A 27,872-nucleotide genomic window follows, 5' to 3' on the forward strand; every position below is an offset into this window, starting at 1 on the left:
TGCATACTTCTACTCCGATACATTTTCTATGCGCCATGCCGTTACTCGTTACAAAAAAACACACACGAAAAAAGTTGTGTTTTCACCCAGAGACACCACTGATTACTAGTGACTGCAACGAAGTCAGGCCGATTTGTCATGAGGCATGTCTGGTAGGCTTTTTTGCAGTTGTGCACTTGGGGCGTGTTTGTCAGGAAAATGATAATTTCTCTACATTGATTACAGACCTGCAGCGGGTCTGTAATCAACTTTTCTGCAGCGCGGCTTTGCTTTGAACCTTGAACCAATCGAAGCAGTGATTCGCAGGTCGAAGCAGTGCTTCGATCTACGATTCATGGATTTTATTTCGCTTTATATAAATTTTTTCCCGCTAAAACCCTGAAGACCATATGTCTGTGAGTAATATTTAATATTTTTATGTTAAACCGACCTGTTATGGTCTTCTGAAACAGTTTATAGATGTATTTTACAACTTAAAAATGGGACCGATGCTAACGCATTAGCATGTCTATGGCATTTTCAATGTTAAAGGTAGCATTAAGCTGTTCGCATCAGCACGTTTGTGTTGATTTGTGTTTGTTGTAAAAGAGTCGCATTGTAATTTTTTTAAATTTATTTTTATTCATATATTATAGCAACAACAATAATAGTCTACATAGTAGACAATAATAGTCAATAATAATAGACTAATGTTACAATACAATTTTAGACAGACAAAAAAGAACCTAGTGAAACAAAATGCAACAGAAAAAATAAAACCATGTAACAATGAAAATAAATAAATACATACAGAAATAAATAACTGTTTCCTGTGAACACGTAGTGAGTAGCCTACGCTCGTTTAGGTTTTGAAACCTTGTTTCTGAAGTGTTTTTGTGTGATGTGCACAATTTTCAGTGTTTTGACTAATACTACCAGTCATTTACAAGCCTAGATAAACTTTTATAAAAAAAAAAAAAAAATCAGTCCATCTTTGATTATTAACATTTACTTGTAATTTTACTTTCAATACTTGAGTACATTTAGTTGTACATTACTTGTCATACTTAAGTACAATAAATACTAGATACTTTAAGACTTTTACTTGAGTAGCATTTCAATTGGTTACTTGAACTTCTACCAAAGTCATTTTTTAATGGGTATCTGTACTTTTACTTAAGTGCGATTTTCCGGTACTTTATACAACACTAATGAAAATTTTAAAAGACAATTTGTCCATTTATTTATTTGTGATCCTCACTGCAGTTGTGAGGAAAATGCTGCTTTAATATGAATGATAATGACTTTATTCATATTTCATCTTTGCATTCTGAAATGCATCTAAACATTCTCCAAGTTGGGCTAAACATACTTAAAATGGCTTTGTTTTACAGTGACTAAAAGAAGTCTTGTTTTGATTTATTAGCTAAATCAACTCACAGAGATTTTAACCCCGTAACGCCTATCGTCGCATATATGCTACAATATTTGACTCAAATATGCAACATACCAAATTGACCAGTATGCCTGTTGTCGCAAATTTGCAACATACCATTATTATTATTATTATAACATTATAACATAAAGTCATTACCAAAATACCAAAATTACTATTTATTTTTTGTGCAAAAGTGAAATTAATAATCTCAACATTATTTACCATCTACTTAAAGGCAAAAACACACACAAAACATTTTTTTATATACAGCTATATAAATTCAGGCGTTAAGGGGTTAATATCGTTTATGTGGAGTGAAACATCTTGTCCACATGGTTTATCTTCGGTGTGGTATCGCTGCTGTTGGTCATCCTGCTCAGCGTGCCGCTCTCGTTGGCATTGTGGGATAGCTGGTCCACAGATTGAGCTCGCCGGACTACTTTCGCGCTTGACCCGGTTTCTGGTTGTTTGCAAAATGGTGCTAATTTGCCGACATGAGAAGATGCTGCTGGATGAGTGTGAGTATTGACTTACGATCATTTAGGCATAAAAACACACAAGATACACAAGTTCCTGTGTGAAATATCACAATTATCTGGGAACTACTTTTTGCGCAAAAATTCATCAAGCACGTCGGCCGCGGGCACATACTAATACAGAATACCCAGAAACTGGCTAGAAGTTCGGCCAAAACGAGAGTGTCCACTTTTAGCTTGCCATAAGTTAAGCTAGTGGCGCTCATGAAAGTTTGGGTGTAAACAGCAGCAGATGAGAAGAAGAAGAAGAAGAAGAAGAAGAAGTGGGAGGACTCGGATAGATGACGGATGTTTATTCCAGCCTGTTCAAAGGAGAAGTTTATACTTTAAACAGCTCAGAATTAAAAGCAGAGAATGGGAAAAAGGATTGACGGTGGTTGTTACGCTGAAACCCGGACTATCTCCACCGAACACCGACTTTTGTGTGTCAGCGGGACATTCGGCACGGACTAGCAAACGGATTAGCATACGGGCTAGCTCGTTGCTGTTTGTGGCCCTCAGTAAAAAAAGGAAATTAACTGTCCCATATCATCTGGTGTTCATGAACCCAAAGAAAAATGGTAAGAAAAAAAAATCTGATTTAAACATGTTGTGGCTATATATGACATTTATGTGGCAGGTTACTGGATTTAGTTCTGTGACGGCCAGGAAGCTAATGTTAGCTTGATTTTCTTAGCATCTGTCACCTGGCTGTGAGACAAACATTTGACTAATTGAACTCTCTCGCTCTCTCTCTCTCTCTCTCTCTCTCTCTCTTTATCTATCTATCTATCTATCTATATATATATATATATATATATATATATATATATATATATATATATATATATATTAGGGTTAACTCCTGTTTTTATGGAAGTGACTAACCTGCTTATCAACAGAAAAAGGTTCACTATAATAAATGATTCAGTAATTTATTAAATGTCAAATACTAAGCTTTGGTCTAGGCTTCTCAAATACGAGTGTTTACTGTTACTCTCTGTTGTAGTTAATTTTTAACCTGGTGTTATAGCAGTGATTTATAACATTTGCAGTTGTTGAGTTGTTGAAATGGTATTGAAGCTTTATGTTTTACAGTATAAACTTGAACTTTTATTATAAAGTGCTAAAAATATAACCAACATACAACCACTGTATGCCACGCTGCCTTCACCAAGATTGGCAGTCGATGTGTCAGATCACTCAGCATTTGCATATAATGGACTTCTTGTGTATTTTGGCGCTATCTATGTGGCGGCATAGCAGCCATTTGTCTTATCACTGTAGAACACCCACTCTGATTGAAAACAATCAATCAATTTTATTTATATAGCGCCAAATCACAACAAACAGTTGCCCCAAGGTGCTTTATATTGTAAGGCAAGGCCATACAATAATTATGTAAAAACCCCAACGGTCAAAACGACCCCCTGTGAGCAAGCACTTGGCGACAGTGGGAAGGAAAAACTGCTGGGACTGGTTGGGGCTGAGGGAGAGAACCAGGAAAAAGACATGCTGTGGAGGGGAGCAGAGATCAATCACTAATGATTAAATGCAGAGTGGTGCATACAGAGCAAAAAGAGAAAGAAACACTCAGTGCATCATGGGAACCCCCCAGCAGTCTAAGTCTATAGCAACATAACTAAGGGATGGTTCAGGGTCACCTGATCCAGCCCTAACTATAAGCTTTAGCAAAAAGGAAAGTTTTAAGCCTAATCTTAAAAGTAGAGAGGGTGTCTGTCTCCCTGATCCGAATTGGGAGCTGGTTCCACAGGAGAGGAGCCTGAAAGCTGAAGGCTCTGCCTCCCATTCTACTCTTACAAACCCTAGGAACTACAAGTAAGCCTGCAGTCTGAGAGCGAAGCGCTCTATTGGGGTGATATGGTACTATGAGGTCCCTAAGATAAGAAGGGACCTGATTATTCAAAACCTTATAAGTAAGAAGAAGAATTTTAAATTCTATTCTAGAATTAACAGGAAGCCAATGAAGAGAGGCCAGTATGGGTGAGATATGCTCTCTCCTTCTAGTCCCCGTCAGTACTCTAGCTGCAGCATTTTGAATTAACTGAAGGCTTTTCAGGGAACTTTTAGGACAACCTGATAATAATGAATTACAATAGTCCAGCCTAGAGGAAATAAATGCATGAATTAATTTTTCAGCATCACTCTGAGACAAGACCTTTCTAATTTTAGAGATATTGCGTAAATGCAAAAAAGCAGTCCTACATATTTGTTTAATATGCGCTTTGAATGACATATCCTGATCAAAAATGACTCCAAGATTTCTCACAGTATTATTAGAGGTCAGGGTAATGCCATCCAGAGTAAGGATCTGGTTAGACACCATGTTTCTAAGATTTGTGGGGCCAAGTACAATAACTTCAGTTTTATCTGAGTTTAAAAGCAGGAAATTAGAGGTCATCCATGTCCTTATGTCTGTAAGGCAGTCCTGCAGTTTAGCTAATTGGTGTGTGTCCTCTGGCTTCATGGATAGATAAAGCTGGGTATCATCTGCGTAACAATGAAAATTTAAGCAATGCCGTCTAATAATACTGCCTAAGGGAAGCATGTATAAAGTGAATAAAATTGGTCCTAGCACAGAACCTTGTGGAACTCCATAATTAACCTTAGTCTGTGAAGAAGATTCCCCATTTACATGAACAAATTGTAATCTATTAGATAAATATGATTCAAACCACCGCAACGCAGTGCCTTTAATACCTATGGCATGCTCTAATCTCTGTAATAAAAATTTATGGTCAACAGTATCAAAGCAGCACTGAGGTCTAACAGAACAAGCACAGAGATGAGTCCACTGTCTGAGGCCATAAGAAGATCATTTGTAACCTTCACTAATGCTGTTTCTGTACTATGATGAATTCTAAAACCTGACTGAAACTCTTCAAATAGACCATTCCTCTGCAGATGATCAGTTTGCTGTTTTACAACTACCCTTTCAAGAATTTTTGAGAGAAAAGGAAGGTTGGAGATTGGCCTATAATTAGCTAAGATAGCTGGGTCAAGTGATGGCTTTTTAAGTAATGGTTTAATTACTGCCACCTTAAAAGCCTGTGGTACATAGCCAACTAATAAAGACAGATTGATTGTATTTAAGATCGAAGCGTTAAATAATGGTAGGGCTTCCTTGAGCAGCCTGGTAGGAGTATTTAAGATCGAAGCATTAAATAATGGTAGGGCTTCCTTGAGCAGCCTGGTAGGAATGGGGTCTAATAGACATGTTGATGGTTTGGATGAAGTAACTAATGAAAATAACTCACACAGAACAATCTGAGAGAAAGAGTCTAACCAAATACCGGCATCACTGAAAGTAGCCAAAGATAACGATACGTCTTTGGGATGGTTATGAGTAATTTTTTCTCTAATAGTTAAAATTTTATTAGCAAAGAAAGTCATGAAGTCATTACTAGTTAAAGTTAAAGGAATAGTCCGCTCAATAGAGCTCTGACTCTTTGTCAGCCTGGCTACAGTGCTGAAAAGAAATCTGGGGTTGTTCTTATTTTCTTCAATTAGTGATGAGTAGTAAGATGTCCTAGCTTTACGGAGGGCTTTTTTATAGAGCAACAGACTCTTTTTCCAGGCTAAGTGAAGATCTTCTAAATTAGTGAGACGCCTTTTCCTCTCCAACTTACGGGTTATCTGCTTTAAGCTGCGAGTTTGTGAGTTATACCACGGAGTCAGGCACTTCTGATTTAAAGTTCTCTTTTTCAGAGGAGCTACAGCATCCAAAGTTGTCTTCAATGAGGATGTAAAACTATTGACGAGATACTCTATCTCACTTACAGAGTTTAGGTAGCTACTCTGCACTGTGTTGGTATATGGCATTAGGGAACATAAAGAAGGAAACATATCCTTAAACCTAGTTACAGCGCTTTCTGAAAGACGTCTAGTGTAATGAAACTTATTCCCCACTGCTGGGTAGTCCATCAGAGTAAATGTAAATGTTATTAAAAAATGATCAGACAGAAGGGAGTTTTCAGGGAATACTGTTAAGTCTTCAGTTTCCATACCATAAGTCAGAACAAGATCTAAGATATAATTAAAGTGGTGGGTGGACTCATTTACATTTTGAGCAAAGCCAATTGAGTCTAATAATAGATTAAATGCAGTGTTGAGGCTGTCATTCTCAGCATCTGTGTGGATGTTAAAATCGCCCACTATAATTATCTGAGCTAAGCACTAAGTCAGACAAAAGTTCTGAAAATTCACAGAGAAACTCACAGTAACGACCAGGTGGACGATAGATAATAACAAATAAAACTGGTTTTTGGGACTTCCAATTTGGATGGACAAGACTAAGAGTCAAGCTTTCAAATGAATTAAAGCTCTGTCTGGGTTTTTGATTAATTAATAAGATGGAATGGAAGATTGCTGCTAATCCTCCGCCTCGGCCCGTGCTACGAGCATTCTGGCAGTTAGTGTGACTCGGGGGTGTTGACTCATTTAAACTAACATATTCATCCTGCTGTAACCAGGTTTCTGTAAGGCAGAATAAATAAATATGTTGCTCAATTATAAGGCCAGTAGAGAACATATCTCTACTGGCCTCTACTGGTGGTTGGCTCTCACTGCGGTATTGTATCACTTCCTGTTCCGGAGCACAGCGGTGTTTTTCTGTATCTGTTAGCTGTTTAATCTGCGCAGTTAGATTGATCTAGTTATCTAGATTACGATTTGTTTCCCAGTGTAATCTTTGCGTGCCTTAACTAAAGCACTCCTTCTGCTGAATCACCTCTAAATTATTTACACATTATTCACTTTGCGTGTTTTTAGGAATCCGCTAGCTTAGCGCAGATACTAGCTCTTAGCCGATTTAGCATGGCGGCTTCTCCTGTCTCGCCCGCACTTTTCTGCTCTGGGTGTGAAATGTTTAGTTATTCCTCGGCCTCCTTTAGCAGTAATAGTACTTGTAATAAGTGTAGCTTATTCGTAGCTTTGGAGGCCAGGCTGGGCGAATTGGAGACTCGGCTCCGCACCGTGGAAAATTCTACAGCTAGCCAGGCCCCTGTAGTCGGTGCGGACCAAGGTAGCTTAGCCGCCGTTAGTTACCCCCTGGAAGATCCCAAGCAGCCGGGAAAGCAGGCCGACTGGGTGACTGTGAGGAGGAAGCGTAGTTCTAAACAGAAGCCCCGTGTACACCGCCAACCCGTTCACATTTCTAACCGTTTTTCCCCACTCGGCGACACACCCGCCGAGGATCAGACTCTGGTTATTGGCGACTCTGTTTTGAGAAATGTGAAGTTAGCGACACCAGCAACCATAGTCAATTGTCTTCCGGGGGCCAGAGCAGGTGACATTGAAGGAAATTTGAAACTGCTGGCTAAGGCTAAGCGTAAATTTGGTAAGATTGTAATTCACGTCGGCAGTAATGACACCCGGTTACGCCAATCGGAGGTCACTAAAATTAACATTAAACCGGTGTGTAACTTTGCAAAAACAATGTCGGACTCTGTAGTTTTCTCTGGGCCCCTCCCCAATCGGACCGGGAGTGACATGTTTAGCCGCATGTTCTCCTTGAATTGCTGGCTGTCTGAGTGGTGTCCAAAAAATGAGGTGGGCTTCATAGACAATTGGCAAAGCTTCTGGGGAAAACCTGGTCTTGTTAGGAGAGACGGCATCCATCCCACTTTGGATGGAGCAGCTCTCATTTCTAGAAATCTGGCCAATTTTCTTAAATCCTCCAAACCGTGACTATCCAGGGTTGGGACCAGGAAGCAGAGTTGTAGTCTTACACACCTCTCTGCAGCTTCTCTCCCCCTGCCATCCCCTCATTACCCCATCCCCGTAGAGACGGTGCCTGCTCCTAGACCACCAATAACCAGCAAAAATCTATTTAAGCATAAAAATTCAAAAAGAAAAAATAATATATATATTGTGATTTGGCGCTATATAAAAAAAAATTGATTGATTGATTGATCAATTATTACATCATTTACTAACAGGGACTTAGAAGAGAGAGACCTAATGTTTAATAGACCACATTTAACTGTTTTAGTCTGTGGTGCAGTTGAAGGTGCTATATTATTTTTTCTTTTTTAATTTTTATGCTTAAATAGATTTTTGCTGGTTATTAGTAGTCTGGGAGCAGGCACCGTCTCTACGGGGATGGGGTAATGAGGGGATGGCAGGGGGAGAGAAGCTGCAGAGAGGTGTGTAAGACTACAACTCTGCTTCCTGGTCCCAACCCTGGATAGTCACGGTTTGGAGGATTTAAGAAAATTGGCCAGATTTCTAGAAATGAGAGCTGCTCCATCCAAAGTGGGATGGATGCCGTCTCTCCTAACAAGACCAGGTTTTCCCCAGAAGCTTTGCCAATTATCTATGAAGCCCACCTCATTTTTTGGACACAAATGGCAGCTGGATGCTTTGCCTCTGTCTGTTGTAGCTAATGTGATCAAGGGGTGATGGGGTCCCAGCCATGCTTGACAGCATTGTAAATAATGCCATCAGAATGCCGTCTGGTGAACAGACTACATAATGACACATCCAAAAGTGGTTTTCTGCATTGTTTATTCAGCCAATTAAATTTTGGGCCTACCAATATATTGTTCTGGCTCTTCTTTTTTTGTACTATAATCCTTTACCATGAGCAATAATCACATTCATGCATTCGGCAAAACCCAGCAGCAAACTTTGAAAACGAGCAGTGGGATTAAACCTTACACACCTCCAACATGAACGAAGTGTCCCAGAAATGTCTCACATGCTTGTCTTGCATGTTTAACCTTGCTACAGTTTATTTATATCCGGTCATTGCTCCTTATTAAGAATAATCATTTAAAATCTCATGGCTATCAGTAATTCAGGCTGGGCAGTGATGGGCTGAAGGGGACCAAAATTGGATACACCAGACAAATTCTGCAAAAAACATGATTTTTAATTTTCATGATGTGAGGTATCTCAGTGGGATAAGTCCCAGTCTGGGCTTAAACTCACAGTCCACGGGTTGGGAGGTAACCACGAGGGTAAAATCTATGGGCTCTAATGTCTGTCGCTAGAGTGTGTTTTGACCTTAAGGAGTGAAGCTTATGTAACTCCATCTGTACGGCACCACCTGCTGGCTTCTGTTACATTCATACAGACCTCGGGTTGAGTCCAGGTGTGTGTGTGTGTGTGTGTGTGTGTGTGTGTGTGTGTGTGTGTGTGTGTGTGTGTGTGTGTGTGTGTGTGTGTGTGTGTGTGTGTGTGTGTGTGTTTCTGGCTATCCGGCTGTGTCCTTGGATAACATACTTGATCTGCATCATCCTAGTCCACCCAGCTGTAATTGGGTACTGACCTTGGCTTGGGAAGTAAGTGCAATGGACGGGTGTCCCGTCCAGTTCCATGTGACCGCACAATGGAGGAATTGCTCATGTTGGAGACACCTGTTGTTTGTTATAACTGCAGCAGGACAGAAGTCTGGCTGTTCTAGGAAAACAGCGTGAGACATTTTAAAATAATTACAGGAAGTTGTAATCTTTTAAAATATGAACATTTTATTTTTTCTTGTCATGATTTACACTGCATTTCCACCGTGTTGTTCAGAGTGCGAGTGGTCCATGCGACATGAACGAAATTAATAATTTAAAGACGATGTCTTTCAAAAATAAACTTTGACATTTTATTTATTATAAACAAGCTGCTTCTTCCCCCACCATAAGTAGCACGACAGTCAGTGGCATGTTGCATGAATATTTTGTAAAGATGCTAAAACAGATGAACATTTATTCAAATATTTTTATTGGGTTTTGAATTGTAAACAATTATACAACAACTAACAAATCCCCAAAACACCAACCCCAACACATACAACAATGAAGTGACAATTACAATAGCAAAAAAAAAAAAAAAAGTTACAGAGCCTGTGAATCCATTATGTCCCAGTGTCTCCACCATCAAATTGTAGGGAAAAATAATTTTGAAATGGCTGCCAGACCTTATAAAATCTCTGAGTTGATCCCCTGATCGTGTGTTTCAGCTTTTCCAGTTTCAAGTGTGCCATTACATCCTGAACCCAGCACCTGTGTGTAGGAGGCATATCTGATTTCCAATTATGCAAAATAAGACGTCTGGCCAATAAAGATGCAAAAGCAATGGCATCTGATTGTGCCCCAGATATCGCTATTCCAGCAGGAACCACACCAAATATTGCAATTTCAGGAACAGGGCTTATCTCTCTATTGCACATATAAGAAAAGGTATCAAAAATTAACGACCAGAACTGTATCAACTTTGGGCAAGCCCAGAACATATGACAGAGAGTAGCCGGAGACTGACATCGGGAGCAAGTCGGATCGACATCTGGATATATCCTGGGAAGCCTACTCTTAGATAGATGAAGCCTGTGGAACACCTTAAACTGGAGCAGACCATGTCTGATACAAATTGAAGTTGAGTATATTCTCCTGATTGCGCTTTGCCAGGAGGCATCCAACAAATTGAACCCTAGTTCCTCCTCCCACCCCGCCCTAACATGGCTGTGTGATGGGGAAGTGATGATCTGAATATCCTCATATAATCTGCTCACTCTTCCCCTTTGATTTAAAATTAGATTCCCCTCCAACCACTCATCCATCCAGTCATTTGGTGAGAGTAGTGGGAAGGAAGGAAAATGTTTCCGAACAAAGGCACGCACCTGCTGGTATCTGAAATAATGTGAACCAAGGATATTATACTCATTTACTAGCTGCTCAAATGACATGAACACACCATCTCTAAAAAGATCCTTCACCCGTTTCAGGCCATTTCTGAACCACAACTTAAATGCTGTATCCATGAGTGAGGGTGGAAAGAGTGCGTTGGCCGAAATTGGGAGCGAGGGCATAGCCTGTCTTTTTTTGAAGTGTGTCCTAAACTGGGACCATATTCTAAGCGAGCCACACACAATAGAGTTATTCGTGAGGCATTGTTTACTGAGCGGCAAAGGTACACATACTAAGGAAGGTAGGGACACCGGAAGAGCGGAATGTTGTTCCATTTCAACCCATACAGGTCCACCCCCCTCATAAGAAGCAGAGATCCAGTGCACTAGTTTATAAATATTGGCTGCCCAGTAATATTGTAAAAAATTTGACAATGCTAAGCCTCCAGCCTCTTTCTGTTTCTCAAGATGTGCCCTCCTAATTCGTGGGATGGTCTTATTCCAGATAAAGGTGGATATGGATTGATCTAACTCTCTGAAAAAGGATTTTGGAATAAAAACAGGTATTGTATGGAACAAGAATAAGAACCTAGGCATTATTGTCATCTTGACAGACAGATGAACATTTATGACTAAAAAGTTGGTGACTGTAGTCGGAGGTTATTGCATCTGTTGTACGGCTTTTACGACGTTACCCTGGACTCTTCTGACAGGGATTAAAGGACATATCACACTGAAAACACAATTTAGATTTAGTCTGTTAGTGACCATCCGATGATCCACCAGGATTACTTTGTGCACTTCTGTGACCTGTTTCAAAGTATACGGCATTCGCAGCAAACAGCTACGGAGACTTACGAAAACAAAGTACTCGTGTTTCCGACACCGGTGACGTAGCTTTTAGAGATGTCCCAGCACACGCTTGAATGGACTGTATCTGCTAACGTTAAGAAATGAGGCACAGATTAATTCCAGAGTTTACGTAAGTATGATGTTGTGTTATGATGACTCATTTTAAAGTGATGACTGTTAATTTTGATGCACTCACTGTAAAAGCAGCAGCCGTGAGAATATTTAGTGCACCTGCACGGCCATTAGACATAAATGCAGCCTGTTAAAATCAGAACAGAACACTCATAAGTGTTGTGTATAACTGCGAAAATCTAAAAAATACATCTGTGTGATCAGGCAGCCTGTGAAAAACAACGTGGAGATATTAAATGTCTACATTCATAGCGGCAGTAAAACAGCCGATAGGTGCATGCCGTTCTGCAGTTCGTATGGGTCGGTAAATGTTAATAAAGCCAGTTAACAAAACAAAGGCTGGATAGTTCATGACAACGTGCTGTGCTGCGCACACACACATCAAGATCCAAATTCCGACAGAAGTAAATTAAAAATAAAGCCTCCTGGCTCCACTGAGGAGAACGTTACAAAAGAGGAAAAAAACTGAGCATGCCACTCACCCAGTTGTAAAGATGTCCAAATGTAAAGTCCACACCTTCAAAGAAACCCCCACACATGCATCACACACGCGATCACCAATCTGAGGACATGTCCAGGTACACTATAAGTCCTCACACAGATTGCCGGCCAAAAAACATGTACTGGTCCACTAGTCCTCAGGTACAGATCACGCGCGATCGCTAGCCAGAGAATAATGTCCAGGTCCACTATAAGTCCTCACACAAATCACCAGGCAGAAAATAACATCCAGGTCCACTCTAAGTCCTCACACGGATTGCCAGCCAGAGAACATTTACTGGTCCAGTGGACCTCAGGTACGGATCATGCGCACTATCGCCGGTCAGAGAATGATGTCCGAGAGCAGCTCTGCCTTCAGCTCTGTCATGATTGTGGCATATTGTCCACTATCTCCTGAAAATAATGTATTTTGACTTTTTCCAATGTAAAAAAAAAAAAAAAATACATCTGTGTCCAGGCAGCCTGTGAAAAACAGCACCTTAAGTTCCAAAATCTGACAGATGCGGAAAAGTTAAGTGTTTCAGGGTGAAGCCCTACACTTCTTCACACACACACACACACACACACACACACACACACACACACACACACATATATATATATATATATATATATATATATATATATATATATATATATATATATATATATATAAAAAATAATTTTTAACAACTGAAATGTTTAAATGAGTATTACTCTGGGACTGTTTTACTGTAGTTCCAGGCTAACTTTAATGAATTGATGACCTATAAAAATAAGTTTCGTTAATTTAACTTTTCTGCATGACTAAAGTGGGATGTGAAGCAGTAACTTTTTTTTAATGTAATGTCTAAGCGTGGGCTTTACTGGGTCTGTTTGGGGTTCTAGCTTTAAAATCAGGTCAGGTGGGATGAGGGAAGCCAAAAATATGAAAATGATTATAGCTCTTGTGGTTAATAATCTAATCAAACAAACATGTAGGTTGTGATATTCATTTTGGTAAAAGTCAAAGAAGTAGTGAAAATGTGCAAAACAAAATACAAATACACACATAAAGCAGTACAACTAAATTGGTGAGGATCTGGGTGAGAAAATGATAATCAAAAACCTTCCAGAATGTATCTCTGGACATCAAAAACCCAAGATTTTCAGACCCCCTGCTGACAAAAGTCTGCTTTCACCAACAAAGAGCCCCCCCCCCCCCCCCCCCCTTAAGATCCTGGCTGCAGGCCTCACGTTTTAATTGTTCTTGAATGATGTAAAAGCTGTAGAAAAGTTGTTCCCTTAAAATGTCTTTATCCTGAAGTATTTAAGTAATATACAAATTTTTTTCCTTTTAACTATTTTCTCAAACTATTAATTAAAATGAAAATATATTTATAACAAATTGAAAAACAAACTTTAGATTCCCTTCAAAATTCAATTCAGTACTCTTTGTTTGTGACTAAAGTGACGTTCACATTACCACCAGAAGTGAACCGAATATGATTTTATGCCCGTATGTGGTACAGAGGGGCTGTTTTGTGTTAACTTTTACATGACAGACTTGCGTTTCTAAATGAGCTGCAGGTGATGCGAACTGATGTCAAAGCAGTTACACCACACAAAAAAAAATTTATTTGGATTTCAGATTTTCCTCAACACCAGCATCAGATCTTTGTGGTGGTCACTTTTAATGAAAGTGAAGCCATGCTTGCTGCTGCTAAAATGGGGGTGAAATGTGTTCATTTGCAGGTGTACCTGTTAAATCCTATAGAAAACCTGAGAAACTACATCAACAACCGTCCTCCACTGGTCCTGTTTATGGTCAGCGTCAGCGCCGTGGCCATCGCCTTCCTGACCATCGGCTATTTCTTCAAGATTAAGGAGATCAAGTCTCCAGAGCTGACGGAGGTAAGGCACAAGTCATTTCTGGAAATGGCCCCACCCACTCTTTAGCTCCTGATGCTAATTGTTTATTTCGTACTTTGCAGTGGTTTTGGATTAAACCTGTTTTTGACTTCCTGTTGTAAATGCACCTTTTTGAGCTGCTAAATTTATTTTTTGTGTGGTGTTCTTTTTCAGGACTGGAACACTTTTCTTCTGCGCTTCAATGAGCTGGATTTGTGCGTGTCGGAGAATGAAACTCTGAAGCACGGACTGAATGAGTCAACGACGTCCGAGAGCATGGTGGTGACCAGCGGCCAGGCACGTTCCAGCACCCAGCCTCCCCTCCTGCTCGAGGACTCTGGTCCCATCAACATCTCGGTGTCCATCACCCTCACCCTGGACCCACAGCACCCGTTTGGGGGATACTCTCGGAACATCACTCACCTGTATGCCACCGTGCTTGGACAGCAGCTCGGCCTGAGCGGTATGTTCACGGTTTTTAAATTCCCTCCTCTGGATTCTTTGTTGGCTTAGACGGGGGGGGGGGGGGGGGGGGGGGGTGGTGGTGCCAAGAAAATCATGTTCACCTGTTCTTAGGAAACCTTTATTAATCTTTATCTCCGTTATCTCAGTGCTGTGTGTCTGAATGCTTTAATTTGTGAAACGCATTCAGGAAGATGAATTGTGAGATATTCTTGAACTCAATTCACATTATTTGTAGTTCTCAAGAATTCCAGCTGTCACGGTCTCCTTATTTGTTTACTTATTTTTGAAGACCAGTTTAAGGCAGTCCTGCTTTGTTTAGTTTCATCTGCTGCTGTTATTAGTACTCACCAAAAAATTGCGAAGGGCTTTGCACGAAAAAAAACGAGGCAATCGGAAACAAAGAGTGCTCATTATTGCACAACGGTAGACTTGGTCGTCTCACAAACCATCACTCAAACCCTGTTTAAAAAATCAGTTTATTCTCTCTCTCTCTCTCTCTCTCTCTCTCTCTCTCTCTCTCTCTGACATATTGGCTTTAGCAGTACAGGTGTCTTGGCTGTCTGTCCATCTGTCCCTTTCGAAGTCCCTGTTATAGGTTGGTAACATGCATATTATCATGTGGTTTAAGTTGGGCCCATTTTACCGGAGTTGTGGCCCTTGGTTAACAAATCTATACTCTGTCAGTTTCACAAGTGTGTGCCTGCATTGTGAAATCAGCTCTTCTCACACTTTTGGGGGGAATTTTGTGAAATTTGGTACAAGTCTTTCGTATCGGTTGGTAATATGCATAATATCGTTGGACTTAAGGCGCATCATAGAAGATTCCTTTTCACTTAAACTTTTCAGTGCAGAGTCTGAATCAACAGGTTAAGTTTGAAAAGTAATATATTTATTATTCCGTCCTGTGATTCATTAGCAAGAAATGTTTCTCTTGATTTATGAAAGAAATTCTTCAATATAATTAGCTCATTTTATGCAACCCCTGGCAATAATTATGGAATCACCGGCCTTGGAGGATGTTCATTCAGTTGTTTAATTTTGTAGAAAAAAAGCAGGTCACAGAAATGACACAAAACTAAAGTCATTTCAAATGGCAACTTCCTGGCTTTAAGAAACACTATAAGAAATCAGGAAAAATAATTGTGGCAGTCAGTAATGGTTACTTTTTTAGACCAAGCAGAGGGAAAAAAATATGGACTCACTCAATTCTGAGGAATAAATTATGGAATCACCCTGTAAATTTTCATCCCCAAAACTAACACCTGCATCAAATCAGATCTGCTCGTTAGTCTGCATCTAAAAAGGAGTGATCACACCTTGGAGAGCTGTTGCACCAAATGGACTGACATGAATCATGGCTCCAACACAAGAGATGTCAATTGAAACAAAGGAGAGGATTATCAAACTCTTAAAAGAGGGTAAATCATCATGCAATGTTGCAAAAGATGTTGGTTGTTCACAGTCAGCTGTGTCTAAACTCTGGACCAAATGCAAACAACATGGGAAGGTTGTTAAAGGCAAACATACTGGTAGACCAAGGAAGACATCAAAGCATCAAGACAGAAAACTTAAAGCAATATGTCTCAAAAATTGAAAATGTACAACAAGACAAATGAGGAACGAATGGGAGGAAACTGGAGTCAACGTCTGTGACCAAACTGTAAGAAACCGCCTAAAGGAAATGGGATTTACATACAGAAAAGCTAAACGAAAGCCATCATTAACACCTAAACAGAAAAAAACAAGGTTACAATGGGCTAAGGAAAAGCAATCGTGGACTGTGGATGACTGGATGAAAGTCATATTCAGTGATGAATCTCAAATCTGCATTGGGCAAGGTGATGATGCTGGAACTTTTGTTTGGTGCCGTTCCAATGAGATTTATAAAGATGACTGCCTGAAGAGAACATGTAAATTTCCACAGTCATTGATGATATGGGGCTGCATGTCAGGTAAAGGCACTGGGGAGATGGCTGTCATTACATCATCAATAAATGCACAAGTTTACGTTGATATTTTGGACACTTTTCTTATCCCATCAATTGAAAGGATGTTTGGGGATGATGAAATCATTTTTCAAGTTGATAATGCATCTTGCCATAGATCAAAAACTGTGAAAACATTCCTTGCAAAAAGACACATAGGGTCAATGTCATGGCCTGCAAATAGTCCGGATCTTAATCCAGTTGAAACTCTTTGGTGGAAGTTGAAGAAAATGGTCCATGACAAGGCTCCAACCTGCAAAGCTGATCTGGCAACAGTAATCAGAGAAAGTTGGAGCCAGATTGATGAAGAGTACTGTTTGTCACTCATTAAGTCCATGCCTCAGAGACTGCAAGCTGTTATAAAAGCCAGATGTGGTGCAACAAAATACTAGTGATGTGTTGGAGCGTTCTTTTGTTTTTCATGATTCCATAATTTTTTCCTCACAATTGAGTGAGTCCATATTTTTTTCCCCTCTGCTTGGTCTGAAAAAGTAACCGTTACTGACTGCCACAATTTTTTTTTCCTGATTTCATATAGTGTTTCTTAAAGCCAGAAAGTTGCCATTTGAAATGGCTTTAGTTTTGTGTCATGTCTGTGATCTGCTTTTTTTTCTACAAAATGAAACAACTGAATGAACATCCTCCGAGGCTGGTGAGTCCATAATTTTTGCCAGGGGTTGTAATTTTTGCTTGAAGTGCAAATAGGTGATGTGTGTTTACAAAACAAATGTTATCAGATACCTTGAAAAGGTATCAAAATGTACCAAAGCAGCACTTGCCAGCGGGGGATATTGTGCTCTCAGAGCACTCATGTTGTGTCTTTGCTGTAAACAGCATGTTTTTGAGGATGGAGATTTTTGTGTTTGTTTTTTTCTTTTTTTGTGCGTCTGCTTTATTTGGATGTGAGCGAACAGTGGTGGCATTGTGTAACACTAAGCTGATCCTGCTCAGTCCTCCTATAGCTTTCAGATTTAAAGGTTCCAGTAGGCAAAGTGAAAACGTGATTCCTCTGATGTGCTTCACAAACTGCTAGGGGCAACAATGGTGGCTTTGTGTCTGGTTCAAAGCTCATGAAGGAAGCATGAGTGAGTGAACCAGTGTAATGTTCTCACCAGGATTTTTTCACAGCATAGGGGAGAACTTGGCGCAAAATAGGCGCACTGCAGTGCTCCATATGGGGTCTTTTGCCCCCATGTGGCTGCTGCTGTGCAGAACCCTGACGTATGAATTTGAAATGGAAAAGTGTGATACAACCCCTGGCAAAAATTATGGAATCACCGGCCTTGGAGGATGTTCATTCAGTTGTTTAATTTTGTAGAAAAAAAGCAGATCACAGACATGACACAAAACTAAAGTCATTTCAAATGGCAACTTTCTGGCTTTAAGAAACACTATAAGAAATCAAGAAAAAAAGATTGTGGCAGTCAGTAACGGTTACTTTTTTTAGACCAAGCAGAGGAAAAAAATATGGAATCACTCAATTCTGAGGAAAAAATTATGGAATCACCCTGTAAATTTTCATCCCCCAAATTAACACCTGCATCAAATCAGATCTGCTCATTGACATTGACCCTATGCCATGACATTGACCCTATGTGTCTTTTTGCAAGGAATGTTTTTGCAGTTTTTGCTCTATGGCAAGATGCATTATCATCTTGAAAAATGATTTCATCATCCCCAAACATCCTTTCAATTGTCTAAAATATCAACATAAACGTGTGCATTTATTGATGATGTAATGACAGCCATCTCCCCAGTGCCTTTACCTGACATGCAGCCCCGTATCATTAATGACTGTGGAAATTTACATGTTCTCTTCAGGCAGTCATCTTTATAAATCTCATTGGAAAGGCACCAAACAAAAGTTCCAGCATCATCACCTTGCCCAATGCAGATTCGTGATTCATCACTGAATATGACTTTCATCCAGTCATCCACAGTCCACAATTGCTTTTCCTTAGCCCATTGTAACCTTGTTTTTTTCTGTTTAGGTGTTAATGATGCCTTTCGTTTAGCTTTTCTGTATGTAAATCCCATTTCCTTTAGTCGGTTTCTTACAGTTCGGTCACAGACGTTGACTCCAGTTTCCTCCCATTCGTTCCTCATTTGTTTTGTTGTACATTTTTCGATTTTTGAGACATATTGCTTTAAGTTTTCTGTCTTGACGCTTTGATGTCTTCCTTGGTCTACCAGTATGTTTGCCTTTAACAACCTTCCCATGTTTGTATTTGGTCCAGAGTTTAGACACAGCTGACTGTGAACAGCCAACATCTTTTGCAACATTGCGTGATGATTTACTCTCTTTAAGAGTTTGATAATCCTCTCCTTTGTTTCAATTGACATCTCTCGTGTTGGAGCCATGATTCATGTCAGTCCACTTGGTGCAACAGCTCTCCAAGGTGTGTTCACTCCTTTTTAGATGCAGACTAATGAGCAGATCTGATATGATGCAGGTGTTAGTTTTGGGGATGAAAATTTACAGGGTGATTCCATAATTTATTCCTCAGAATTGAGTGATTCCATATTTTTTTCCTCTGCTTGGTCTAAAAAAGTAACCGTTACTGACTGCCACAATGTTTTTTTCCTGATTTCTTACAGTGTTTCTTAAAGCCAGAAAGTTGCCATTTGAAATGACTTTAGTTTTGTGTCATGTCTGTGATCTTCTTTTTTTCTACAAAATTAAACAACTGAATGAACATCCTCCGAGGCCGGTGATTCCATAATTTTTGCCAGGGGTTGTAGAAATGCAGTGCAATTACCAGAACGGTCTGTTCTCATAGAAACAGCTGCATTATATTTTTTTTGATCATGATAGTTCAAAACTGGAAATTTGTCAGAAGTTTGTCTTTTTTCAGTGGAATCTCGTGGCAGATGGAATGGCTCGGTTGACGATCACATAAATGAGTTCCGTTTCTTTGTCTGTACAGGTTCAATTGGATAGATTTTATTTATTTCCCAGTAGGTTTTGTCTTTTTCTTTGTTCTTTTTGTACTTGTCTGTTGTTTTGTGGTTTGGATGCTTTACTGAGTCAAGATACCACATTTTATTCTTTGCATTAAACAAAAAAACAAAGCTTTTGTTCTCGCTGTGTTATTGTAAAAGCAGTGTTCCCCCTGTTCTTTATGACTTTGTTTTTGGTCAAACAATGCCTCACCTGTTCCAGGCTCAGCTGTTCTGCAGCCACATCGGCCTTTATCTCTGAATTGTAATGCTCTTCCATGGAAGTGCAAAGTCAATAGATCCTGTGCAAAGTTTTTTTTATTTTTTATCACTGTCTGAGTAAAGATTGTAAACCTGAAGAGGGATTATGGTCGACCATAATGACAGTCAGGAAGCAGCAGCTTTTGGCACTTTTCCTCTTTGTCCTTTTTTAAAAAATCTTAATTTATTGATATTTAACACACTGCAGGGGTGGTGGCCAAGTGGTTAATGCACTTGGTTTCAGTGTGGATGGTACCTGGTTCAAATCCCACCCCTGCCACATTTCTTCATGTAATGTGGAGTTACGTGAGGAAGGGCATCCGGCGTAAAACGTGTGCCAATTGAACATGCAGGTCCACCTTGGATTTGCTGTGGCGACCCCCAGTGCAAAACAAGGACGCAGCCGAAGGGACTTATTGATATCTAACACACTAAAAATTATAAAAATGTTTTTATACTTTTAAGATTTATGATGCTTTTGTCTGGTTATTATTAATTTTGAAGAATTTTTGAAAAGCTCAAACTTTTAGTAAAAATATTGTCCAGAAAAGTTTTCTGGGTGTAACAATGGAGACATGGTAGAGATCATCACGAAAATCTAAGTATTTTGAGAAAAATTTTTTTTACAAGTGGCTGTCTAATAAAATGTCCCTGATATACTTGGATCATGGCCGTCCTTCAAATGGTGAAATGTTGCAAAATGAATAGTTTTTTTTTATTTTATTATTATTTATTTATTTATTTTTATATTAATCAAATTTGTCAGTTGTGGGCACACATACTTATGGAACCAAGATTTTGACTGAACATTTTTTAAAATTATGGGTATATGCACCGGAAAAACAGCAATTTCTAAAATCTCTATTTCTTTGTTTTACACAAAACTTCAATCATGTTTACATCAAAAATGACTTCCTTTTTTGTTTGTTTGGTTTTTGGTCCTTCAGTGTCACATGTTTCTTCTTATACCTTAGGTCAAACAATTTGGGAAAAATTTAATTTTGGATGGGAACAGATCAAAGGCAGTAATTTTATTTTATTCCCCCCCACTTCAACCTTTCTGAGGAATACCGGTGGAATATTTTAGGTGAGAAATTAGATGAAAACAATTTTCATAATTACTGCATGAAAACCAATCAAAAAAAAGTGTATGTGTGCTGTCAGAGGTCTGACCCACATACAGTGTGTTGTCTAAATCCTGCTTCGACAGAAATCACTTTATTTTTGCCATAGTTTTGTTTTGATAGTTGGCTGTAACTGCCTTCATGTAGACATCTTTCCAAAAACACGTACATGCTTAAATGTAATATTTTACAAATTCAACCCCCTCCATCCCTTCTTTCTTTACTAATGTCTTTGTTGTGGTGTAATTTTGTGTTTGTGTAATCTTGTCTGTAGGCCGGGAAGCCCATGAAGAAATAAACATCACTTTCTCCTTGCCTGTTTCCTGGAACTCTGATGACTGTGTGCTGCACGGTCACTGCGAGCAGGTGGTGTTCAGCACGTGCATGACCGTCACCGCGGCCACTAACATCTTCCCCGTCACAGTGTGAGTCCGCCTTGTTTTCAACAAGCTATTCAAGCCAAATGTGGAGGGGTGGAAAAACCTGTTCAGATTTTTTTTTTCTTTTCTCTCCATTATGCAGATTCCCAGCATGCAAGTCTCAATGAAAATGTGTGAATTAAAAAAGTCTTTCAAAATGCTCAATAATAAAACATAATTCTCTGTATCTTGTAAATATAAAAATCTTTTACTGTCAAACCAGAAAGAATTTGGAGCCCCCCCCCCCCCATACACACACACACACAAACTAATCTGAAATTTTGAATTAAAATCTCTAATTGTAAGTATGATTTTAGCGCTCGGAACACGAGCTGCTCCCCACTGCAGTGAAGATGTGGTTTATAGATGATTTTTGATTTGTTGCAAATAAGTGCATGTAAGAGATGCTCCTGACTTCCTGCAGTGTCAGAAAGTGTCGCATACGTTATCTTTTCCGCGCGCTGGTCTGTCCCTGGTTGAGCATCAGTCCACCTCCTTTTTTGAACAAAGTTGGCTAAACGCCCACCTGAAATTAAGCCGTTTTTATTAAACACCCATGTGTTTTCACAGTGTTTGTCTTGTTTCTTCCACGTCTTACCTGTGACCATGTTATCGGTGTCACGTTACAGAAGTTTATTTTTAAATGTGCTCTTATTTTGAAAAACTCTTCAGCAAGGAGATAGGACGTGTTTCGGGACAATGATTAGTTTTGTGACGTTTAAGACGGGATTCTGCTCTGATGGTTTTATGCTGCAGGAGCGAGAAACTTAACGTCGACTGGACGTCCACTGGCAGGCTATAAAGAAGTACAGGACAAAACAACCGTATGGAAAGTTCACTGTCTTGTCCGCTCAAAGTTTCAGGCAGAATTTCGAGCAGAACAACCTGGGCACTCTTATGCATGAATACAGTATTTTTTTGTTTGTTTTTATCAAAATGTCATTGGTTGAAGGTGACATGTTGACGTGTGTTTGGACTTGTAGGCAGCCGCCGCACTGTGTGCCGGAGACGTACACTAACGCAACGTCGTGGTATAAGGTGTTCACTACAGCCCGTGATGCAGACACCAAGTACAGTCAAGACTACAACCCCTACTGGTGTTACAAAGGAGCCATCGGCAAGTTGTACCACGCCCTCAACCCAAAGCTCACCGTCATTGTTCCTGATGTGAGTCCTCGGATTTTTCCAATCAGCACTCAGATTATTTATTTTTCAGCGTTTTGTTGGGACTATATTTGCTAGCAGTGGTACTGTTAGCTACTCTGACCAACATGACTGACATAAGTTTCTTTTATTTTATGAAAACCACGCGGCAGGATTGAGAGTCATTCCTTTACTGGAGACAGAAATGAAATTAAAATCTTACATTGACTATACCATACTGGTCTAAAGAGATGTTTGAGTTCTTCGAAATTCTCGTCATGATTGTGCTGTTTCCAGGGAAGTGCAGACGCAGTGAGACTTGAGATTATATTGGAGGACTGAGTATGCCACTAATAATTTATTTAATTTTTTGCCCAGGATGACCGTTCGCTCATCAATCTACACCTGATGCACACAAGCTACTTCCTGTTTGTGATGGTCATCACTATGTTCTGCTATGCAGTCATCAAGGGACGGCCTGGCAAAGTGCGGCAAACCAGCCCCGACTTTGCTGAGAAGGTACCGCACTGTCTCCACAGACTAGTATGGTTTATCTCATGTGGTTACGGTTGGCAGCATTCCTGGTGCAGCTGTTTTTATTTCACAGCAACCTCACGTGAAAACTGCACGTCAACACCTGCAGCCTTGAAGCTGCTGTTGCACAAAGTTATTATAAAACAATGTGCTCAATTGTCTAACGAATCGGTGAAGAGGATCAGTTTTGTCCAACAAATCCGGACCAGTAGCTTCTGAACGTTGTTTGCACCTGGCTGCTGCTTTGACCACAACATGAACAGACATTTACAGACCCAAACAGTCGGTGTGGTTATGCTACTTTCTACACTTTATATGCACTTTTATAAGCGCAATCTTTAATTGGTTAATGAATGTACAACATCATCAGTGTTGTATTAAATAAAACCAGGTCAACACATACATGATTGAGATATATAAGCAAAGTATGTATGAAAACGGACTTTCCAGAATTCACTGTCAATAAAAATACATTTAAGAAGAAAGGGGGGCAGGGTCCTGCCAGTTCATTCATATCTGAAAGCAAAGTTGCCAAACTTGTTGCATGCTGTGTCACTGACTGGTAAAGAGTGGTACAACAGTATCTGGGTTGCTGCGCAGCAGCACCCTCATTGGGTTATTGGTGATTTATATTTTTGAATATACAATCATGTTTTACCAACTTAATACACCTCCTGAGCTCTTGTGAATCTTGCTTTTTAGTGTTTTTAATACATTTTTAATGTTTGCAATATTTAGTGTATTTTATCATTAGGTTTGCAAGTAAAATTATTTATTTTAGTTACATTGCCTTTACAGCCGATTTTTACCACCCCATAAACTCAGAATAAAAAAAGATGTATGTTTACACAATAATTGCTTAAAAAAAACTTTAAACTCGAAAGAAATACAAGGCTCTGCAGTATCATCTAAATTAATTATGAAACTGAAAATAATTTAATAACTAAGTCATGTCTTCTGAAGTCACATAATTGGTAAAATGGAGATTAGGTGTTTGTTAGGATACACTGTATAAAATGCAAAGCAAAAGTCCATTGCCTGGGTCTTTGTCACTATCTTACGGACGCGTAAAGTGAGCACAGAGATATACAGTGTGTGCAGAGAGGTTGGGTTTAGTAGGATCATTCTTCGTGGGCATGTTGTAGCTATGTCACATATCCACCAGTCACAGTGGCACCACTACTGGGGTATTGTGAAATAAGACACAAGTCCAAAGTTTTCTGGCATATTAATGGGTTATTGCCAAGTTGTCAGGGTGCACCAGTGAAACGCAGCCACCAGAGCTCCCTGAGGTGAAGCAGTAAGGCAAAGTTTTGTGTTTTTAAATGAGTGTTTACTGTTTCTTTTTTTTTTCCCCTCTTTCTTATTTAATGGATTTTTTTTCCACTTTGAGGGAGAGAGCAAGAGTGTGCAAGGTGGAAGGAAAGGGGGAGTGTCTCTGTTAAAAACAATGTTTCCTTCCTCCCCTCACAGTGGCCAAACTAAGCTGTCTTACTGATGCACCATAGCAGGCCACTGTTGATGGTATCTGCAGGGAAGCAGGGTGCATGTGTGTTATGAACCCCGTTATGTAAGGTGCATCTGCATGTTGCACTCTTTAAATGCATTTAAATGAGTTTAGACCTGTTTTTTTTAATAATGTGCAAGTGCTTTTTTTTATAACTGACTAGATAAACACCTCAGCTCTGCACGACTTGACGTAATTTTTAGACCATAATGCCCACAGACATACAAAAAAATGACGACACCTACATTGTGCTTTACACTATATTGCACCAGGTGGCAGATGTGGTCTGAGGTGTCTTAAAATAATATAAGGCCTAGTTCAAAAATAATGAAGCCAAAGTGTGACATAACCATCAAGATTTAAAAGTGGTCTTTTTTTTGTGAAATGTTATCATTTTAGGTAAGTAAGTAAGCTTTATTTATATAGCACTTTTCACAGACCAAGGTCACAAAGTGCTTCACACGATATAAATAGACAATAAAAACAACACATACAAATATAGAACAATAAAATAAATTGACACTAAAATGCCAGTTTAAAAAAATGTGTCTTTAGTTGCTGTCTAAAAACATCCACAGAATCTAGTGAACGAAGAGAACAGGGAAGCTCATTCCAGAGGCGAGGTGCCACAGCTTTAAAAGATCTGTCCCCTCGAGTTTTAAAACAAGTTCGGGGAACCATCAGCAGGTTCTGATTGGAAGACCTCAAACTCCTGCTGGAAACATAAGGCTGGATCAGGTCCTTAATGTATTCCGGTGCCTGCCCATGTAGAGCTCTAAAGGTCAGCACGAGGATTTTGTAATTTATCCTGTAAAAAACAGGGAGCCAATGTAAAGACTTGAGGACAGGTATGGTTATATATCAGAGTTTCAATATTTCTATTGGTCTCGGTTCAGTCATTGCTAGAAATTATCAGTGCATACGTATATACTATAATGTGCAAGAGCGTAACGCTTGCGGCAACAGTTGGAGGTATCTTCTTTAGTCTGCAGAAGCCTGAAACAAAGAAATTCTGTCCATTAGTTCCTGGTATTATTGAACAAGTAATATAATTATTCTATTGAAGCAGAGTAGGAGATATAGCAAATGTTTTGACACAGATAAATCAAGGACTTATTCTCAGCGTTATGCTTGCGACAGTTTTACCTTGCTTTAGAAACATGTTTTTTCTAGGAAATGACATTTCTGCCTTTACAAAAATGTATTACTGTGTTAATATGAAGCACAAACAAACTGACAAAATACAAGGTTATTTCTTTAACATTCAACTTTAAATGATAATGCTAAATATCAATGTCACACAAAATTGATGAAAAAAGTGCTACATTGGGGGTAATTTTCGTGCATATCTCTGGACCCGTGTGGAATTTTTCCATGAAATTTTCACTACCTGTCAAAGAGACTATAGGCAACTCACAGATAAATCTGAATGGTGCTAAATAAAATAATGGCTTTTTCATGACAAATGCAATGCAGATCAGCAGTTAGGCTTCATTATTTTTGAACTAGGCCATAATATAAGGATTGTAATTTAAACAGTCCTGAATCTGGATGGTTAAACTTTTTTTCATAAGAAATGTCAATATAAAAATGTTTGCATCAAGAAGCTTGAATTTATTTAAATTTAAAACAAAACACATTAAAGCTGAAGAAAGTACTGTATTTTCCGGGCTGTATATCTACTGAAAATGTGCCATTTTGTGGGGGGGTGCTTAGCGATCAGAAGCTATTTCATGTTATTATATGAGGCACAAAGACGTAAGGAGTGAGCGGCTTCTTGTGGCCACTGAACAGGTAAAAATGGCAAAGAGCTAAACGTGCATGTTTACCTCACTAAATATAAATTTTAAAAATGATTATACATTTTTAAAACATAGTTAGCCTTAGTTTAGTCTCACAGTCATACGAGCCAAACAAATTAAAAAGTGCAACGTATATTCCGGAAAATACGGTAAGTTCTCCTAAATGTACCTCTTGGTACTTAGCACATTTAAATGTGCTTCCTGAAGAATTCCATTGTTTGGATTCTCCTCTTGAGTTTAAGTATTTGCTGCCTCTGTTTTCTTGAATACGCTATTAAAATAATTTCTTCTTTTGCAGGTGGCGTTATCAGAAGGTTAGACCAAAATCAGGACTTTCCTGTAATTTGGACAAACACACAAATAGAAGAAATTAAAATACCAGTTGCCTAGTGAACCCTGGAAATACAATAAGGTGCACAAACACTCTGTGAATGCATTATTCTTGCAACGTTGGGAGTCTCCAACCAAAGATATACAAGTGCCTGTATCTGTGGTGTAAATATTTGTAGGAACTTTTTTCTTTTTGTTCTTTCCTTGTTCGTATTTTTGCCGGGGTCCCCTGGTGCCATGGCAGACTTACTACAGTAACGCAGGGGGCAACATGTCCATTTTCCATTTTATTGGAAATAAAGCCTTTGAAAAGACAGAGAAGGGGTTTCCAAAAGAATTCTGTGGCATTTATCGCAGATGTCAGGTTAGCATTTTGCTCTCAAAGTTGGAACATCTCCAAAGGAAATACGTACAAACCAAGTATCTCGCCTGTGAATATAGCACGATTGTTCATGTTTAAATAAGTGATAGTGGATTAAAATATTCTTGAATTGTTTGAGACTGATGTTTGCTTGAGATTGAGATCATTTGTAGCAGTCCTTGCTCATTGCAAGGACTGCTACAGCAGGAAAGAGAACAATTGTATCACATCTGTCTGAATTTGGCACAAAATATCAAATTAAATGAAAATTCTATTTAAAAATGTCATCATGTATCGCTTGTTTAGTCATGTTTGACTTTTTGGGCCACTGGTGGCAGGTTGTTGTTGTTTGAAAGTTTGACAAGTAATGCGAAAAAAGAAATTCTCTCATGGTGCAAATAAATACAATTGCAAGAAGTTATAATTTATTGATTACATTTACAAAGGGTTGAACAAGTTTTGTGATGTGATTGACATAATTTATAGAATAAAGTTGCTAAATTTCAAGAAGAAAATCAGTTTCTGGTGAATATTCATCAGAAAGTAAAAAAAAAAGAGTTTATGAAAATGTCATATGACACAATTAGTTGTCTTTTAAAAATGTTTTACTTTGCATGGCAAAGAACAACTCTCAGAAAACGTATGTTCTTGAGAGTAAAATTTGCAGTGTTTCAAAAGACGAGTTGTACATTTACCATAAATGCGTTGTGAAATTAGGGAAGAGAAATTACCAGAACAAAATAGTATTTTTGTTTCAATCCAAATTTGATCAGAACTTTGGGTATTTCATTAACAATTTGTGATATATATATATATATATATATATATATATATATATATATATATATATATATATATATATATATATATGAGAGGGAGAGAGAGAGAACTATCATCTAGACACAGTTGCAATGTTTAAGTTGTCTGATTTCAGAAAGTAAATGTGAGTATAAAGTAATTCTTGAAGGAAACATCTTAGAAATATTTACAAAAAAAAAGTCTAATTTGATTATTCTAAGAATACAAAATAAATTAAAATGTTGCAACTTCATTTTCAAGCATTTGATATTTCTCATG

General features: G+C 38.9%; 1 protein-coding gene across 1 annotated transcript; it reads left to right on the forward strand.

Moving 5' to 3' along the window:
* Window positions 1–2,183: 2,183 nt before the first annotated feature.
* Window positions 2,184–27,546, forward strand: tmem248 (transmembrane protein 248). The gene is made up of 7 exons (XM_034177758.1): window positions 2,184–2,513; window positions 13,769–13,927; window positions 14,099–14,387; window positions 20,974–21,124; window positions 22,102–22,285; window positions 22,640–22,780; window positions 26,403–27,546. The coding sequence occupies exons 1-7, from the start codon at window positions 2,511–2,513 to the stop codon at window positions 26,421–26,423; spliced, it is 948 nt and encodes a 315-aa protein (XP_034033649.1). The 5' UTR covers window positions 2,184–2,510; the 3' UTR covers window positions 26,424–27,546.
* The last annotated feature ends 326 nt before the right edge of the window (window positions 27,547–27,872 follow it).

This window comes from Thalassophryne amazonica, chromosome 9 (genome assembly GCF_902500255.1).
Source record: "Thalassophryne amazonica chromosome 9, fThaAma1.1, whole genome shotgun sequence".
Lineage (NCBI taxonomy): Eukaryota > Metazoa > Chordata > Actinopteri > Batrachoidiformes > Batrachoididae > Thalassophryne > Thalassophryne amazonica.

Coding starts and splice junctions, on each gene's coding strand:
- tmem248 (XM_034177758.1), top strand. Junction 13,928..14,098: donor AGTCTCCAGAGCTGACGGAG/GTAAGGCACAAG, acceptor GTTCTTTTTCAG/GACTGGAACACTTTTCTTCT. Junction 21,125..22,101: donor AACATCTTCCCCGTCACAGT/GTGAGTCCGCCT, acceptor TTGGACTTGTAG/GCAGCCGCCGCACTGTGTGC.